General features: G+C 39.7%; 1 protein-coding gene across 5 annotated transcripts in view; it reads left to right on the top strand.

Annotated features, from left to right (window-relative positions):
* The window catches only part of CLCN3 (chloride voltage-gated channel 3), a 59,905-nt gene that overhangs the window by 22,426 nt on the left and 23,346 nt on the right, over positions 1–14,133 (top strand). For 2 of the 5 annotated variants that reach the window (XM_058024462.1, XM_058024461.1), the window contains exon 1: positions 1,324–1,524. The exons of the other annotated variants lie outside the window; for them this stretch is intronic. In XM_058024462.1, coding sequence (XP_057880445.1) covers positions 1,443–1,524 — 82 coding nt within the window. In that variant the 5' untranslated portion in view covers positions 1,324–1,442. Of the gene's footprint in view, positions 1–1,323; positions 1,525–14,133 lie in introns of those variants that run through there. 5 annotated transcript variants of the gene reach the window in all.

Raw genomic sequence — 14,133 nt, 5'->3', positions numbered from 1 at the left:
CATACACAATAAAATTAATTCCTTGTTTGCTGTGTGAATGAAGTGGAAGCTGGCTTTGTGCAGTAGGCATGCAATATATTTAACTTTGCTACCTGCTGAAGGGAAAAAAAGGAAAAAACTATGCATACTTTCTGCATGTGTTTCATTACCACTGGACCAGCTGTGGAAATCTCATGTAAAATAGGTTTCTTATCAATTGCTATTATCAGCAATTGCAAGATAGGACCAGGACAAGATCAAACATTAAACATAAAATAGTATATGGATTCAATATGTAATAGTATCTGTTTCAAATGGAAGCATGCAGTCAGTGTAGGATTTCCTGTCTTTAGATCCCAGCTGTTTGAAGTGCTTGGGCTTTGCCAGTGCTCTAACAGCCACGGCTTGATGATGCATCACATGAATGCCTTGGTTAGATTCATGTGGGCTGTCGCCTATTTTGAGCCTGTGACTTTTAAGGGACTCAGACCATTTTATCAATGTGTAGAGTAATGCAAGCTAAGTGTGGACTTGTATTTATTACATTTTCTTCCACCCCCACCCCAAGCTTTATAATGTGGGTATGGATGTTACACAGTTGTAATACCAGAATAATCACACACACACAAAAAAATTTGAGACACTATTCCTTTTCTGTTAGATATGTAATTAAATTTTTGGTTTTTTTTTTTTTTTTTTGATGACACGTGTTCAAATCTGTCAGTCACTGCTATAGGACTGAAAGTTCTGCGTGAATGGGGCATAGGAGGTTGATGAAAGTGGAGCTGTCCTGTGGAGCAGAGGGGTTGGCTTTTGGCAGGTCAATGTTGTTGTTTCTTTGAGGTAATAATTTTAATGTTAGAAAAGAGTAAATAAAATGCCTAGGAAGGAGGCTTCTCCCCAGCCCCCAGCAATGCATGAATCTTCCTTTCCAGACAAAATGCGATTATAGGTGTTTAGAAGCGTCAGCAGGCGTGGTTCCAGGAAAGTGCAGGAACTACGGGCAGCTCTGTCACGGCAGGTTCGCCTGCTTTTCTGAGCCGGGCCCCACCGTTCACCTGTTGACGGGGTGGCAGCTTTGGGTTCACCTGTGCGATCGCGTCCCTCCCGCCGTTCTGCCGGCGGGGCCGGGATCCCGCTCCCTGCGGGGCCGGCTCTGCCGTGAGCTGCAGCGGCTTTCCGCCCTCTGCCGCCGGCCCTCGGTGCGCGCCGTGGCGGTGCCGTGCCGCCGGAGCCGCGTCCGTCCGTCCGTGTGGCGGGCGGGAGGCGCAGGTGGCGGGGCCGCCCCGCGCTGACATCAGCGGCGGGGCCGAGCCCGCTCCGCAGAGCCCGGCGCTGCAGAGCCACGGCGGCGGCGCAGGCCGGGCCCGGCCGAACATGGCAGCGGCCCCCGCGGCCGCCCTTGCGTGAGGAATGCCGCGGCCCTCCTGAGCCGGCAGGCGGGCCTCGCGTTCGTCACGTCCATGGATGTCTCTTCCGATCCGTATCTGCCCTACGATGGAGGGGGAGGAGACGGCATTCCGCTCCGGGAGTTGCATAAACGAGGTATGCCGGATTGCCGTTTGGGTTACTTGTTTGCATAGCTGTACGTGCAGGAGCGCTGTCCGCGTTTGAAACGGGGACGTAAAGGCTTGCTAATTATCGTACTGCTTTTTTTCGCCTGCCCGATGCCTTTTGTGGGAGGAGAATTCAGTTCTCGCTGGTTCCTGTGTTGTCAGGGATTGTTTTCTGTGCGGGCAGATCAGTCCTGCTTCGCATCTCATCGCCCTGTGACTCCATCTTCGATATGTGGCAGGCTTGCCTTTCGCTCCCTCCCGGGTTTTTGTGTGTATGTGTGTGGTTTTTTAAATCAATAAAGCCATCTCGTGGAGAAAAAGAAACCTTCCAAAAACTGTGCTTGTCTTTGACTACGACCAAATTAGCTAGAGTTACTAAGTAGAATTTTTACCCGCCTTCCACTAGCATGAATAGGAGCAGTGTTTGTCTGGCTTTGAAGTTTCCGTACCTGGTTTTAAGACTTGACCGGTTGTTGCCGCCTTTGCTGTGCCAAGGGAAGGCTCTGCAATGGTCATGTGTCAGCTCAGCAAATATTGATGAACTCATAAGGAACTGGTACTTTAGGGGAGGTTCTTTACACTGTTGCTTGTAAGGAAGCAGATCTAGAACGAAAAGTGTTATCAGTGTAGAGGGGGAAAAAAATCATCATTTTGTTTCTCACTGTAAATTCAAAGCATTATACGTTCTGTAAAGATTTTATTTTGTTCTGAAAAGTTGTAGCAGGAATAAAAGTTATGCCTTCAAATTATGAGAATATAAGTATGTTTTTTTGTTTGGATTGGATGGTCACAATGTGGTATTTAAAACAATAAATGTATTGAATTCCTACTTTTGTTTAAATTGGGCAATCTAAAATTAGAAAGTTATCAACATTTATAGCTGCTGGCGTAAGCATTAGAGAGGAGGTAGGCTGAGAATAGAGAGATGATTTGCATAAAATTATTTTTTTCTCTCCATGTAATTTATTGGTTTGCATGTCCATGCAAACTCTTATTTCTGTAAATAAATTTATTTTCATTTATTTTCATCTGACAATTTATCTGTTTTTTAGTACTTTACATCAAAGGTTATTTGTTGTCTTTTTATGGTTCTTAGAATGTTTTTCAGCATATCTTAAGAACATCAACAAGTTCCAATACAGTTTATTTTAGACAAGCAAATTTTACACTAAGTCAGATTTTAGAACCACTTCTGAAAAATTGAGGCGAGTGTTTTCTTAAAAGATTTGCAAAACGTTGAATTTGGGATCTTATCAAGGCTGAATAGGAATACCTGAAGGGAAGGTGCAAAGGAGGTGCAGACAGGCACTTCTGAGCAGTGCCCCGTGACACGACCAGAGGCAATGGGCACAGACTGAACACGGGAGGTGTCCTCTGAACATCTGCAGAGCACTGTAACAGGTCAGATTGTGAAATTTCCTTCCTCAGAGATATTCAAAAGCCTTGTGGACATGGTCCTGGGAAAACAGCTCTAGGGGGCCCTGCTTGAGTAGGGGGTTTGGACAAGGTAACCTGCAGAGATCCCTTCCAACCTCAACCGTTCTGTGAGTTTAGATTTGTGATAGATGAGAACTGCAAAACAGTCCTAGCATGACACTTTCAGACTCTGCAGTTATAGTTAGACATTGAAATGTGATCAGCTCTATGGAAAATAACAGGTTTTAGTTGATTTTTACAATACAAAAAGTAGATATTTGCAGTGCAAAGTGGTGTGTGCCACACTGGAGTATTGCTGTTAAATATAATGCTTGCAAAGACTGTAATGAAGGCTGTGGAGGATTCAGCTGGGTAGTTCCATTGTGGTGACACTGCTGGGGGCCAGCAAGACAATTCCCAGTTGTGACTTGTCCTTTTTGCAGTTCCACTGAATTCTGTTAGGGCTTGTGCTTCTCATATTCTAATACTGTATTTCAAAACAAATGTTACTTGTGCTTTTTGGGCTTGCTCTAGTGAGTTAAGATTAAAAAAATCCAAAACCTGAATAGTGTTACCAAAATCTTTTGCAATTCTGAATTTTTCAAGTGCTTATCAAACCACAACAATATGTCTCATAAGAAGATGACTCCAGACCAGTTTGTATGAATAGATGTAAGCAAAATTTGTATTTCCTGCTGGTTTACAAGATCCCAGTACTCTATTACTGTGATTCAGCTATTAAAATAAAGCTCAAAATGCTAGCAGACAAAACCAGAAATTGAAAGTAAATTCTTCACATTACTTTGTGTGCTACCAAGATTTTTATTTTCCTCTCCTGTAGATTTCACAGCATTGTAATAACAAGCTCAGAGATCATGGGTAAAGATACTTCAAGAAAGCAGACTTAATTGTTAGAGGCTGGTGATTTTTCCCGTTATTCACATACTCAAAACTCATATGTCCTGCAGAGTAATGTTCACATCATGCAAAATTGCTGTGTAACATCAAAGCATTTGTTGCACTAATTGACTGCAGTGGCTCACCCAAAGTAGCTGTACCTCAGCAATTATGAAATGACTGTTTAAATCAGCAGGGGTCTTTGAGGTTTAATTAATGACCTTCATTAATGTTCAGTGAGATGAAATACAAAGTATTACAATACATTATTATTAAAGGCCTGATCTGTTAGCTTGCATTAAGATGATTTTTTTTCCCCCATGCAAGTACACTATGAAACATCAAATGGAAAGATATTATTGAATACTTCTTACCAGGAGCTTCTTTGACTTGTGCTGTCCTAATATTTCTTTTTATATGATACTAAATGGATCGTTCCAGACCTACTTATCCTCCCACTAATAAAAATTCAGGAACACAGTTCACTTCTGCTCCATTCTCTACTAAATAAGAGTTAAAAATACTACTTCTCAGAAAGGGTTTAAAAGTTCTGATGTAGGATTGCCTATATCCCAAATAACTGGCATGTACATTTTTGTAAGAATTTTTTATATAACAAACCATATACTGCAACATATGTAAATAAATCACTTGTGTTGCCCTCAGATTTATCTTTGCATCGTTTTTACTACCTTGACCCTTTTGAAAGTTCAGAATGATCAGTATCTTGCTTGTCTTCCAGCCATTCACATACATGCTTACACTGATTCTCTTACCCCTGACCCTCTTTTTATTATTCCTAAATAAGCATTAATTTTACCCCACTTTAAAAATTTGAAATCTGAGCAACAGCAGAACATGTATAGTGACCAGATACCAGATCAAGCAGGACTTCATCTTTAGTAGGCGCAGGCTTTGTTGACTCCTAGTTATTTTCTGCATATATATAAGCATGTCTTAGATTTAAGAAATTGGAAGTCCTCAAGCAAAATTAATGAAATTTTCTTTCACTAATAATCTCTGATAGAGTCAGTAGCCAGGAGATGTGAAAGCTACATGTATAAAAAACATGCCAGATGTACTGATGGCTTAGTTTTTGTAAACCTAATTTTTTTAGCAGATAAAATAAGTCACTATTTCATTTATTATACACCAGTCCCCATCCATGAAGGTGTAACTTCTCTTGCTTAGAAAATACTGATAGTAACAGGGGAAACCTCTCAGCCACCTGGAGCCTCACCTGTTACTGTAAACTGTGGGGCAGAGAGTTTTTAATAATAGCCTAGGAAGACTGAATCAGATGTATATTGAGCCAGTTCAGATGCTCCTAAGTGATAAAACTTTGGCACTTTAGGCTGCATTTCTGGTTAAGGTCCTCTTATGTTTAAGAATTAGTAATAAGTCAAAAGTCAATATCAGTGTGACCGTTGAAATAAATGGGTATGAAAGTTGTGTACACATGCTCAGAGCTAGGGCTTGACCCTGAAATTTTATTAGTTGCAGAGTGAGACTTAAAAAATTATTTTTCTAGATTAATTGCATGCTCACAACAGAAAATGTGGTCAAGTTTATTATTGTTCTCTAACTTTAAGTACTTGGAGAAAAAACCTAACTTGGAGAAACTCAGTGTGATTATGGCACTGTATTTCTGCTGTGCTTTGTTTTTAGGTTCCTTGTATAAAAGAGGAACAAGGATTTTCAATTATGAGTTTAGCATATTTGGCTTTGGTGATTAACATGAGGTACCATCAGATGTAAATGCAGTTCATTTAGGTAGTTACAGGTTGTCTGTTTGCATGTGCTGTATAACTGGTAAGGTTCTCTGAGAAGCGTGTTTCTCAATTTTGGAAATAATTTTTTGATGTATTTTTATTTGAGATATTAGAAAGCTAATAAACAGACCAAGATTATGCCCTCCTTCGGATTGAATGTGCTCTGATTGGGATAATCATGTTAAAAGAATTCTTATTTTTGCTGAATCCTGTCTTTACCCTCTAAAACAACAGATAAGTAAGTTGCTCTTATGGAAATGCAGCAGCGGCACTTAGAAATCTAATTATCTAAATTTCTGGCATTCTCACTGATGGCCTTGGTCATTGTTAGATCATAAATAACTTCCCTTTTGTAATGCTTGCTTTCTCTAACTTTATATATTTTTATACTTTCTATTTTTCTCATCTCCTTCATCATTATTCATCTTAAATATAAGTTGTAAATTTAGTAGTGGGAGGATCTCAATAACTTTTCACTTGCATATCTGAAGTCACTATTCATCATAGACAAAATTAAATAAACATAATCCATCTGCCTTTATGACTACAAAAAAAAAGAAATCTATAGCAGTAAATCTTTTTTTTTTTGGTTCTGCATCATAGAAACAGAAATGTTTGTTTCACCTAAAGTGAAAAATCAAAGCTCAGGGGTTTTTTTTGTTTTTTATTTTTCCTATGTCCATTTGTGGTGGACACAAATCTTCAAAAGTCTTGGTTTAACTCAGAGGTGCTAGTATTGAACTTTGATTTCACTCCTACTTTTTAAAAGATTATTTTTAAACCCAGACCTATTTGGGAGCAGATGAAATGGAGGATATTATCATGCAGTACTTTGGTAAACAGTACAACTTATCCTTGTTCCTCAAAACTTGTTCCATATCTTCCTATTTCCCATTTATTAGATTTTGTCCAGCTTATTTTTTTTGTGTATATATAGTTGTGTCAATTTTATATGCATTTTGATTGTAATGCAGAGACCAGTTTTGAAAGCCTTTGATGCAGTTAGAAGAGCTAACTGAAGAGACATGCTGAAAATTCAAAGTTGCAAGTGGAATGTATTAATTGATTACAAAGACTTTAAGATCAGTAATCATCAACAGTAGCGAATAACACTGGCATTTTGTGCTGTGCTTCTGATCTGAAATGTAAAAATTGCTTCTAGCCAGGAAAAGGAGATTGTGCTTAGTGACTCTTTTTGAGTGGTTACAGACAAATTAAACTGATGTTTCTTGTCTTTTTAATTGAAAGCCTCATACTTTGAGGTCTGAATGGCGACAGAAGGAAGCTGAGGCACTCACACATGCCTCGTGTGTACAAATCTTCTTTGTTACAAGCATAAGTGATCCTTCCAGCGTGCGTTGCACACAGGGTGCTTCCCTGCCTCCACTCCCCTTGGCACCTAATGCCCAAGGACACACGGTGTAGCAAAGCCTTGGATTAGAACCTGCCCTCTGGAAAGCTGCAGCCCCTGCTGATTTTAACACTCAGCAGATTTGGATGGTCATGTCAGGAGGAGCTTATTCCAGCCTTTACTGTAATCTGACTAACTTCATTTTCACTCCCAGAAGTGCATTTCATTTTTTCCTTCTTCCTTTCATGCTGCTGGGAGTAGCCCAAAGGAGATATGTTGCACTGCTGTCAGCCATAAGAGCAGCAGCTGAGGCAAATGCTATGTAGTTGTGCGTTGTTTAGAAAAAGGAATGGGTGAGCAGCACCAGCTATTCTTGCTGTAAGAGCTGACAATTACACAGCTTGTAGAGAAATACCTTTGAGAAATTAGGTCCTGTTATTGCTTTGACATTGAATACAGCATTGGCATTGTTTATCTGTTGTTATTTTCACAACTCTGGAATGTTTCTAAACCTTAGGGATTTTTGAGCTCTGTGAAATAGATGTTACTGTATGATGTCTGGACATTAATATTTATAGTTTTGAGTTGTTTCTAGCAGAAAGTTATAATTAAAATCTAACAAGACCCCAAGGGTGCGTTTATGTATTTCAGGATAACTAGTCTGACAGTTCCTTGCTATGGAAGAGGCTGAACTTGTTGCTCCCCATCTATTCTCTCAGTTTTTGCCCATGCACTGGCTCTGTTTCTTCTCCAGCAGCACAGAAACTTGATTCCAGTTCCTTATAATGGCAGATTTTTTTTGTTGTTGTTAGTTTGTCTGCTTAGTTGGATCAGCACGTTGGGTTGGTTTACGGTGCAGTCAGATCAAGGGTGACAGCTGATTCAAGGCTGAGAGTGGGAGTGTGTGACCAAGAACAGAGGGGAGAAATAGGGGTAGCAAGATCTACTCATTGTGTGCCAGCAGTCAATTAGATCAGCTCAGTCTTACTGTGTAATTATGTCCCAAGAGGGACATGTCTCATTTCTTAAAATGGAATTAGGTAATATAGGCTCAGTTTGAGACAATGGTGTATTTTGTGATGTGCCTTCAGAAGACGGGGATCATGTGCTGTGTAGCATATAGAAGGGGTCTTAAGCTTTATCATAAGATTATGGTCCCTTGTTAACTCTGATAGCCACCCTCTTGAGAAGCCTGTTCATGTCTCAGTTCTGTAGCTTGTTCTCTTGCGGGGGTGTAGCTGTGGGAATTTGTTCTCTAGGTGATACTGGGGAATTGTTCAGATAATCACGCGGTGGATTACCGCAGAAAAATCTGTCATGCGTCGTTTGACTATGCAGGATGTAGCATTTGTCTTAAATCTCAATGTTTCTCTTCTCATTATTTTCATGAGAAAAGAAGGAGCACAGCCTGCAAGGAAAGAGTTGGGGAGGATTGTTGAACAGTTATGCATGAATCAGGAGCAGCATGTATGTTGTTAAACCCCTTTCTTGTGTGAAATAAATTAGCTATAAACTTGCCAGTTTTTTTCACTTACAACCACATTTTTCATCAGCTGCGTGTGTTCCAGGATTATTTTCAAATTTGAAAGAAATCTCCTGAGTTGCAGAAAGACAAAGTGGTATAGGATTACTCCTGCAGGAGGTGAGGCAGCTTTTAAAAATACTGTGCACGGCCTCAACATTGCTGTGTGTAACCTACATAAATCAGCTTTCTGTCATGTTCATCATAGTTCCAACATCAATCAAGATTGAGTACCGCTCGTATGAGGCACACCTATAAAATAGGAAAGAAGAGATATTCCTTGCCTTAATGAGGGACAAAAGACAGGGAGGAATCCTGATATATAAAGCAGCTTCTGTGAGTATAGCAAAATCTCTAATTTTTTTACCTAGTGGTTCCATTGGCAGAAACTAGCTAGGCAAAGCAGGAAGTTGGATCAGTGTTGGGACCCCACAGCCATTGAGTATAACTTCATGTTCAAAGAGAAATGCAGGAGAGCAGCATGGTAAGGACTGTTGGTTTTTTGTCAGACATAGTATCTTCTCAAGCTGTTTTGGATTGTATTTTTTATGTTCTCATTAAAATAAAAAAAAATTTAAAAAATCCTTCACTTCTTCTGACATAAAAGCTTTTTTTATGGTGTTGGAATCCACTTTTCTTCTGGTTTCTTTTGTGTAGCATTTTTGTTTTTCTTGTCCTTCATTCTCATCAGGTGTCCCAAAGTACAGTGTTTAACTGCTAACCTTAGTATTATTTAACCTTAGTATTATTACAGTTTTTTTCTTTTAATGTTCCGCTTTTTTTTTTTTTTTTTTACAACTTCAGTTGAAACAGTTCTTCAGCAATACCAGAGCTGATTGCTGAGAAAGGATTGTGCTCAAGGCTTGGAATTACGTGCATGGAAGGATAACAAAAGTCAGCTGCCTTTCTAGAAGATAGTTCATTTAAGACTTAGAGTGACTGACTCCCCAAGAGAATTTCCTTTTTCTGAAGAAGCATGTTGCTTTTATTTATTATTATAGCAGCCTACAGTCTATAAGCTTGCAGTCTGTGATTGCAGCAGCTCACAGCAGTTCCATGTTGAGATTCAGGACAGCCACACAGCTTCACCAAGGTTCCTGCCTGACTAACCCAGTGGCCTTCTATGGGAAAGTGATTCCATCAGTGAAAAAGGGAAGGGTTACAGATGTCATTTGTCTGGGCTTCTGTAAAGCCTTTGATATGGGCCCCTACAACTTCCTTCTTTCTAAACTGGACAGAGATGGATTTCATGAACAGGCCACTAGATGGATAAGAAATTATTTGGATGGTCACTTCCAGAGGGTAGGGGTATAAATGGCTCAGAGTCTTGATGGAGATAAGTGACAAGTAGTGTCCCTCAGGGGTCCATATTGAGACTGGTGTTATTTAATATCTTCATTAATGACATAGGTGAAGGGATTGAGTGATGCTTGGCAAATCTGTAGATGACACCAAACTGAGAGGTGCTGTTGACACTCCTGAAGGAGGCGATACCATCCAGAGGGACCTGGACAAGCTCCAGTCGTGAGCCCATGGGAATCTCATGATGTTTAACAAGACCAAGTGCCATGGGATATTGGTGGATGAGAAGCTGGACATGACCTGGCCATGTGCACTTGCAGCCAGGAAAGCCAAACATGTCCTGGGCTGCATCTGAAGCAGGGTGGGCAGCAGGGCCACGGAGGGATTCTGTCCCTCTGCTCTGGAGGAGCAGAATGCTGTCCTTCCCCAGCACAGGAAGGACACTGACCTGTTGGAGCAAGTCCAGCAGAGGGACACCAAGATGAGCACCTCTCCTATGGGGAAAGGCTGAGAGAGTTGGGTTTGTTCAGCCTGGAAAAGAGGTTTTGAGGTGATGTAATTGTTGCCTTCCAGTACCTGAAAGGAGCCTTCAAGAAGGATGGAGAAAGACTGTTTATAAGGGTGCATAGTGACAGGATGAGGGGGAAAGGCTTCAAATGGAGAGGAAGTTTAGATTAGATTCTGGAAGAAATTCTTTACTGTGGTGGTGGTGAGGCACTGGAACAGAATGCCCATCAGATAAGCTGTAGATGCCCCATGCCTGAAAGTGTTCAGGGCCAGGTTGGATGGGACTTTGAGCAACCTGTGTAGTGAAAGGTGTCTTTGCCCAAGAGCTAGATGATCTTTAAAGTCTTTGAACCTAAACTATTCTGTGATTTTGCCTTATTTTTGCAAAGTGTATAATGACTGTGTTTGCTTTATAAGGATTCTTACGAATTGTACTAAGTCTCTGAGAACATCAATCTACTGTTTCCCTCTCTCTAGTAACATGGGTTAGTTTGGAATAACAGTACTAATTAAAATTCTGCTTGCCACTTTTTCCATTACCTTCCAATCTCACAAAAACTTAAGCAAACTCATATGTAACAAAAAGGCTTTACTTTCTTTACAGCTCCAAAATGGCTTGGGTGTCCTCATAGGAACTTTAGAAGTGTTCTCTTATCATAGCTGGAACCTATACATCTTGTATGCTAAGTGCTTGTTGTGGTTTTTAGTCCCAAACTGCTTCTGTTGTGGTGAAAGGCACATAGCCTGTGAAAGCATCTTGAAACTTCACAAGTGGGGAAGAGGGAGAGGACGGAAGGGGAAATATTTCTGAAGGTTTGCTAAGTGCTACAATTTATCTAGGTAATGATGATTTCCTGCCTGATGGTTAGAATGTTGTGATGAAATATTTGTGTTCTGGTAAGAGTTTTAACATTGCATTTAATGAGGCTTTGGAACTGGGAGTAAATAGTGAGAATTTGTGCATTTATGCTGATGAGAATCATTATCTTCATAGCTGGAAGGCGCATCTTGCTGTGTGAAATTCTAGAGGAGGAAGGGTAGAAAGGTTGGAAAAATGTTGAGTCTCAGTAAAAGTATCGTTCTGTAACATCAGCTTTAGAATAGTTGTATACTACATAGATCATAATGCTAGCAGGAGAATGTTATCTCAGAGATCTGTATCTTAGATACTGAGCAGCAGATTTTGTACAGGTGTCCTCTTCATGGTCCTCTAAGGAAGCCTTGTTACCACACTCACTGCTGCCTGTCATTTCACGTGGTACAAGATTACAGCTATTCAGTTGTTGCATCAGGAGCTCATGGCAGCTCTGTATTCACCAAAACCTCCTCTTCAGCTTCATATCTTCTACTGTGTCTCTTCCCCATCATACAATAATCACTTATATTCCAGTATTTGGTGTGCCAGCAGCTGTTGGCAAAGTAGGAATGTGACATAGTTTCAGTGGGATTTTCACTGTATCTAGACAATGACCATCATCATTTGTAGGTCTGCTGTGGGTCAGGTGCAATTAGTATAGTGCCATCTCTGATGATAGCATCTCTGATAATCCCCTGCTGGGAATTCCAATTTAGCACCTTGTGATATGCATAAAATAATCTTTTACTGTTTGTGATTCATTTATAACTCTCAACTTTCCTTTGCCTTCTGTGGCATAGGATTGCATGCTCCTGGTAGTTAGGTAGCTTCATTTATAGCAGGGCATAAAACCAACTCCTCCAGAGCAAAGACAAGCTTTTGCCCAACCCTACTCACTCAGGTTCAGGAAACTGTGTCAATACATTGGAGCTTTGTAGGAGATTAATAATTAAGCTGTGGGTGAGGTTGATTTATGTCCCCTTGCTTTGCCAGAGGAAGCTGATTTCATGTAAAAATAATACTTTAATAATGTATTCTGTTACTGTCTTAATTCTGAGAGCTAAACTAGTTATCACACTGAATTTTGTTAGTATCTCTTCCACAACATCACCTTGCCTTTTCAGCTATCCAGACATGTATTTTTGACTTTTAGTTAGGAGAATTGGAAGTGGCAAGGGAATTGAATTCCTTATCCTAAAGCAAGGTTTTCACAATCACCTCTATTAGCAAACCTGATTTAAATTGTTGTTAGCCTTTTATTAATGGAAGCATAGGTAATGCTTCTTTACATCTGCCTTAAGAGAGACTGGCAGCAGCTTTGAGAAGAGATTTACAGGGCTTAGCTATGGGAAATAGATGAGGGGGAATTTAGTATGGCATAGACTGGGGAACAAGGTATTAAGGTAAAGATGGCAGCCAGGCTCACATGAGAGAACAATATTGGTGTTATTGGAGAACTGTCTGCTACATTTGCATTGTTTTCTGTACTTTTAAAAAAATCTTTATAGAATAAATAATAATAGTTGTTTGTGTATCTTGAAAATTATAATTGCATTTTGTCTTAATATGAATTTTGTATTATTTTCTTGTTTTGTCTTTTACCACTAAGAAAACGTCTGAGCAAACACTATGTTATAGTAGGCATCAACATGACCTCTTAAGCAATGGATGACTGAGGCACCACTTTGGTCATAGTGTACTGCCAGGTGTCACACTACTTCTTCTAGATCTTAGAATTCACAAAAGGCACATTTTACTTATGTGTAAATGTAATTGTGAGTTATTATGAGGGCTTGGGCTGGTGAATCCAGCATTTATAGCATTTGGAAGTTTACAGGTAGGTCCTTTGACAGCTATTTGTTTGTTAGTTTTGGTTTTTGGTTAGTTGGAAATTTCTGATGACAATACCAAGAAGCTCAATTAAAGAAGCCTGGAAGTAAACAAACAAACAAACCCCAAAAACAACCCAAAAAACCCCACCCCAGGTTAAAAAACTCCCCACTTGTCTAAAAATCCCAGTGTCAGTCTGTTGGTAAATTTAGGTGACTAGAGACTGGAAAAGTACAAAGCCGTGGCTAATTCCAAGTTCTGCACCTGCTAGATAGTGTGTCCTTGGGCCTAGCTGTAGTAGGATAACAAATAGTGAAAGAGACATGAGAAAAGAGAGATGTAACCCCTAAGGAATGAGGAAGAGTTCATGGTATAGTTTAACCAATAGATTGTTTGGCTTACAGAATATTCATAAGCTTATTATTTGCTGTATAAGTGTTTGATGTTTTCTTCAATAAACTGGACCTGTGATGAACCAGCTGGTGTCCTGGTCCCCTTCCTACGACATCAGTCTACACTGAAATGAGTTCTGGTGTCTATCTGAACTGATAAAATCTTGATCAGCTTGAGCCTATGTCTTTATGAATAGAGATTACTGTGGTGTGCTGTGTATTGTTGGGCAAAATATTTTGTTCTTAGTCAAACAAGGGAGGACTAAGAAAAAAAGCTGATATATTACAGAATTTATGACATTTGAAAGCTTAAAAAAAGTGAAAACTTTCTTTTATCACTTTTGAAAATGGAAAACTTCTCAGTACCCCCCTCTTGCTCTTCTTATTCTGATCAGTGCAGTAAATATTCGTGGGGCTGTTGCTCTGCAAGCTGCTTGTGAAGAAACTACCTAGTGATGACAAATTAGCAGAAGATATTTTCTTTATACAATGTTTCCAAAATTTCATTACCAAGGACTGCTCTGTGATATACCTGAAAAAAATGCATAAAAACAAAATACGAGTGTTTGTTGGGTTTCTTGTTGCTTTTTAGATGCATTTACAATCTGTTAATAATGTATTTTAGGTTTGGTTTAGATGTGTAGGAGAGATTGGTAATCAATAGAATGTATATTTAGAAATTACTAGTTACAAAGGAAGGTACTGTGAACTTTTCTAGCTAATCATCCTTGCTTTGTTTTTGTACAAACATGT

This window comes from Melospiza georgiana, chromosome 5 (assembly GCF_028018845.1).
Source record: "Melospiza georgiana isolate bMelGeo1 chromosome 5, bMelGeo1.pri, whole genome shotgun sequence".
In the NCBI taxonomy this organism is placed as follows: Eukaryota; Metazoa; Chordata; class Aves; order Passeriformes; family Passerellidae; genus Melospiza; species Melospiza georgiana.
This window is presented reverse-complemented; position numbering and strand designations above follow the sequence as displayed.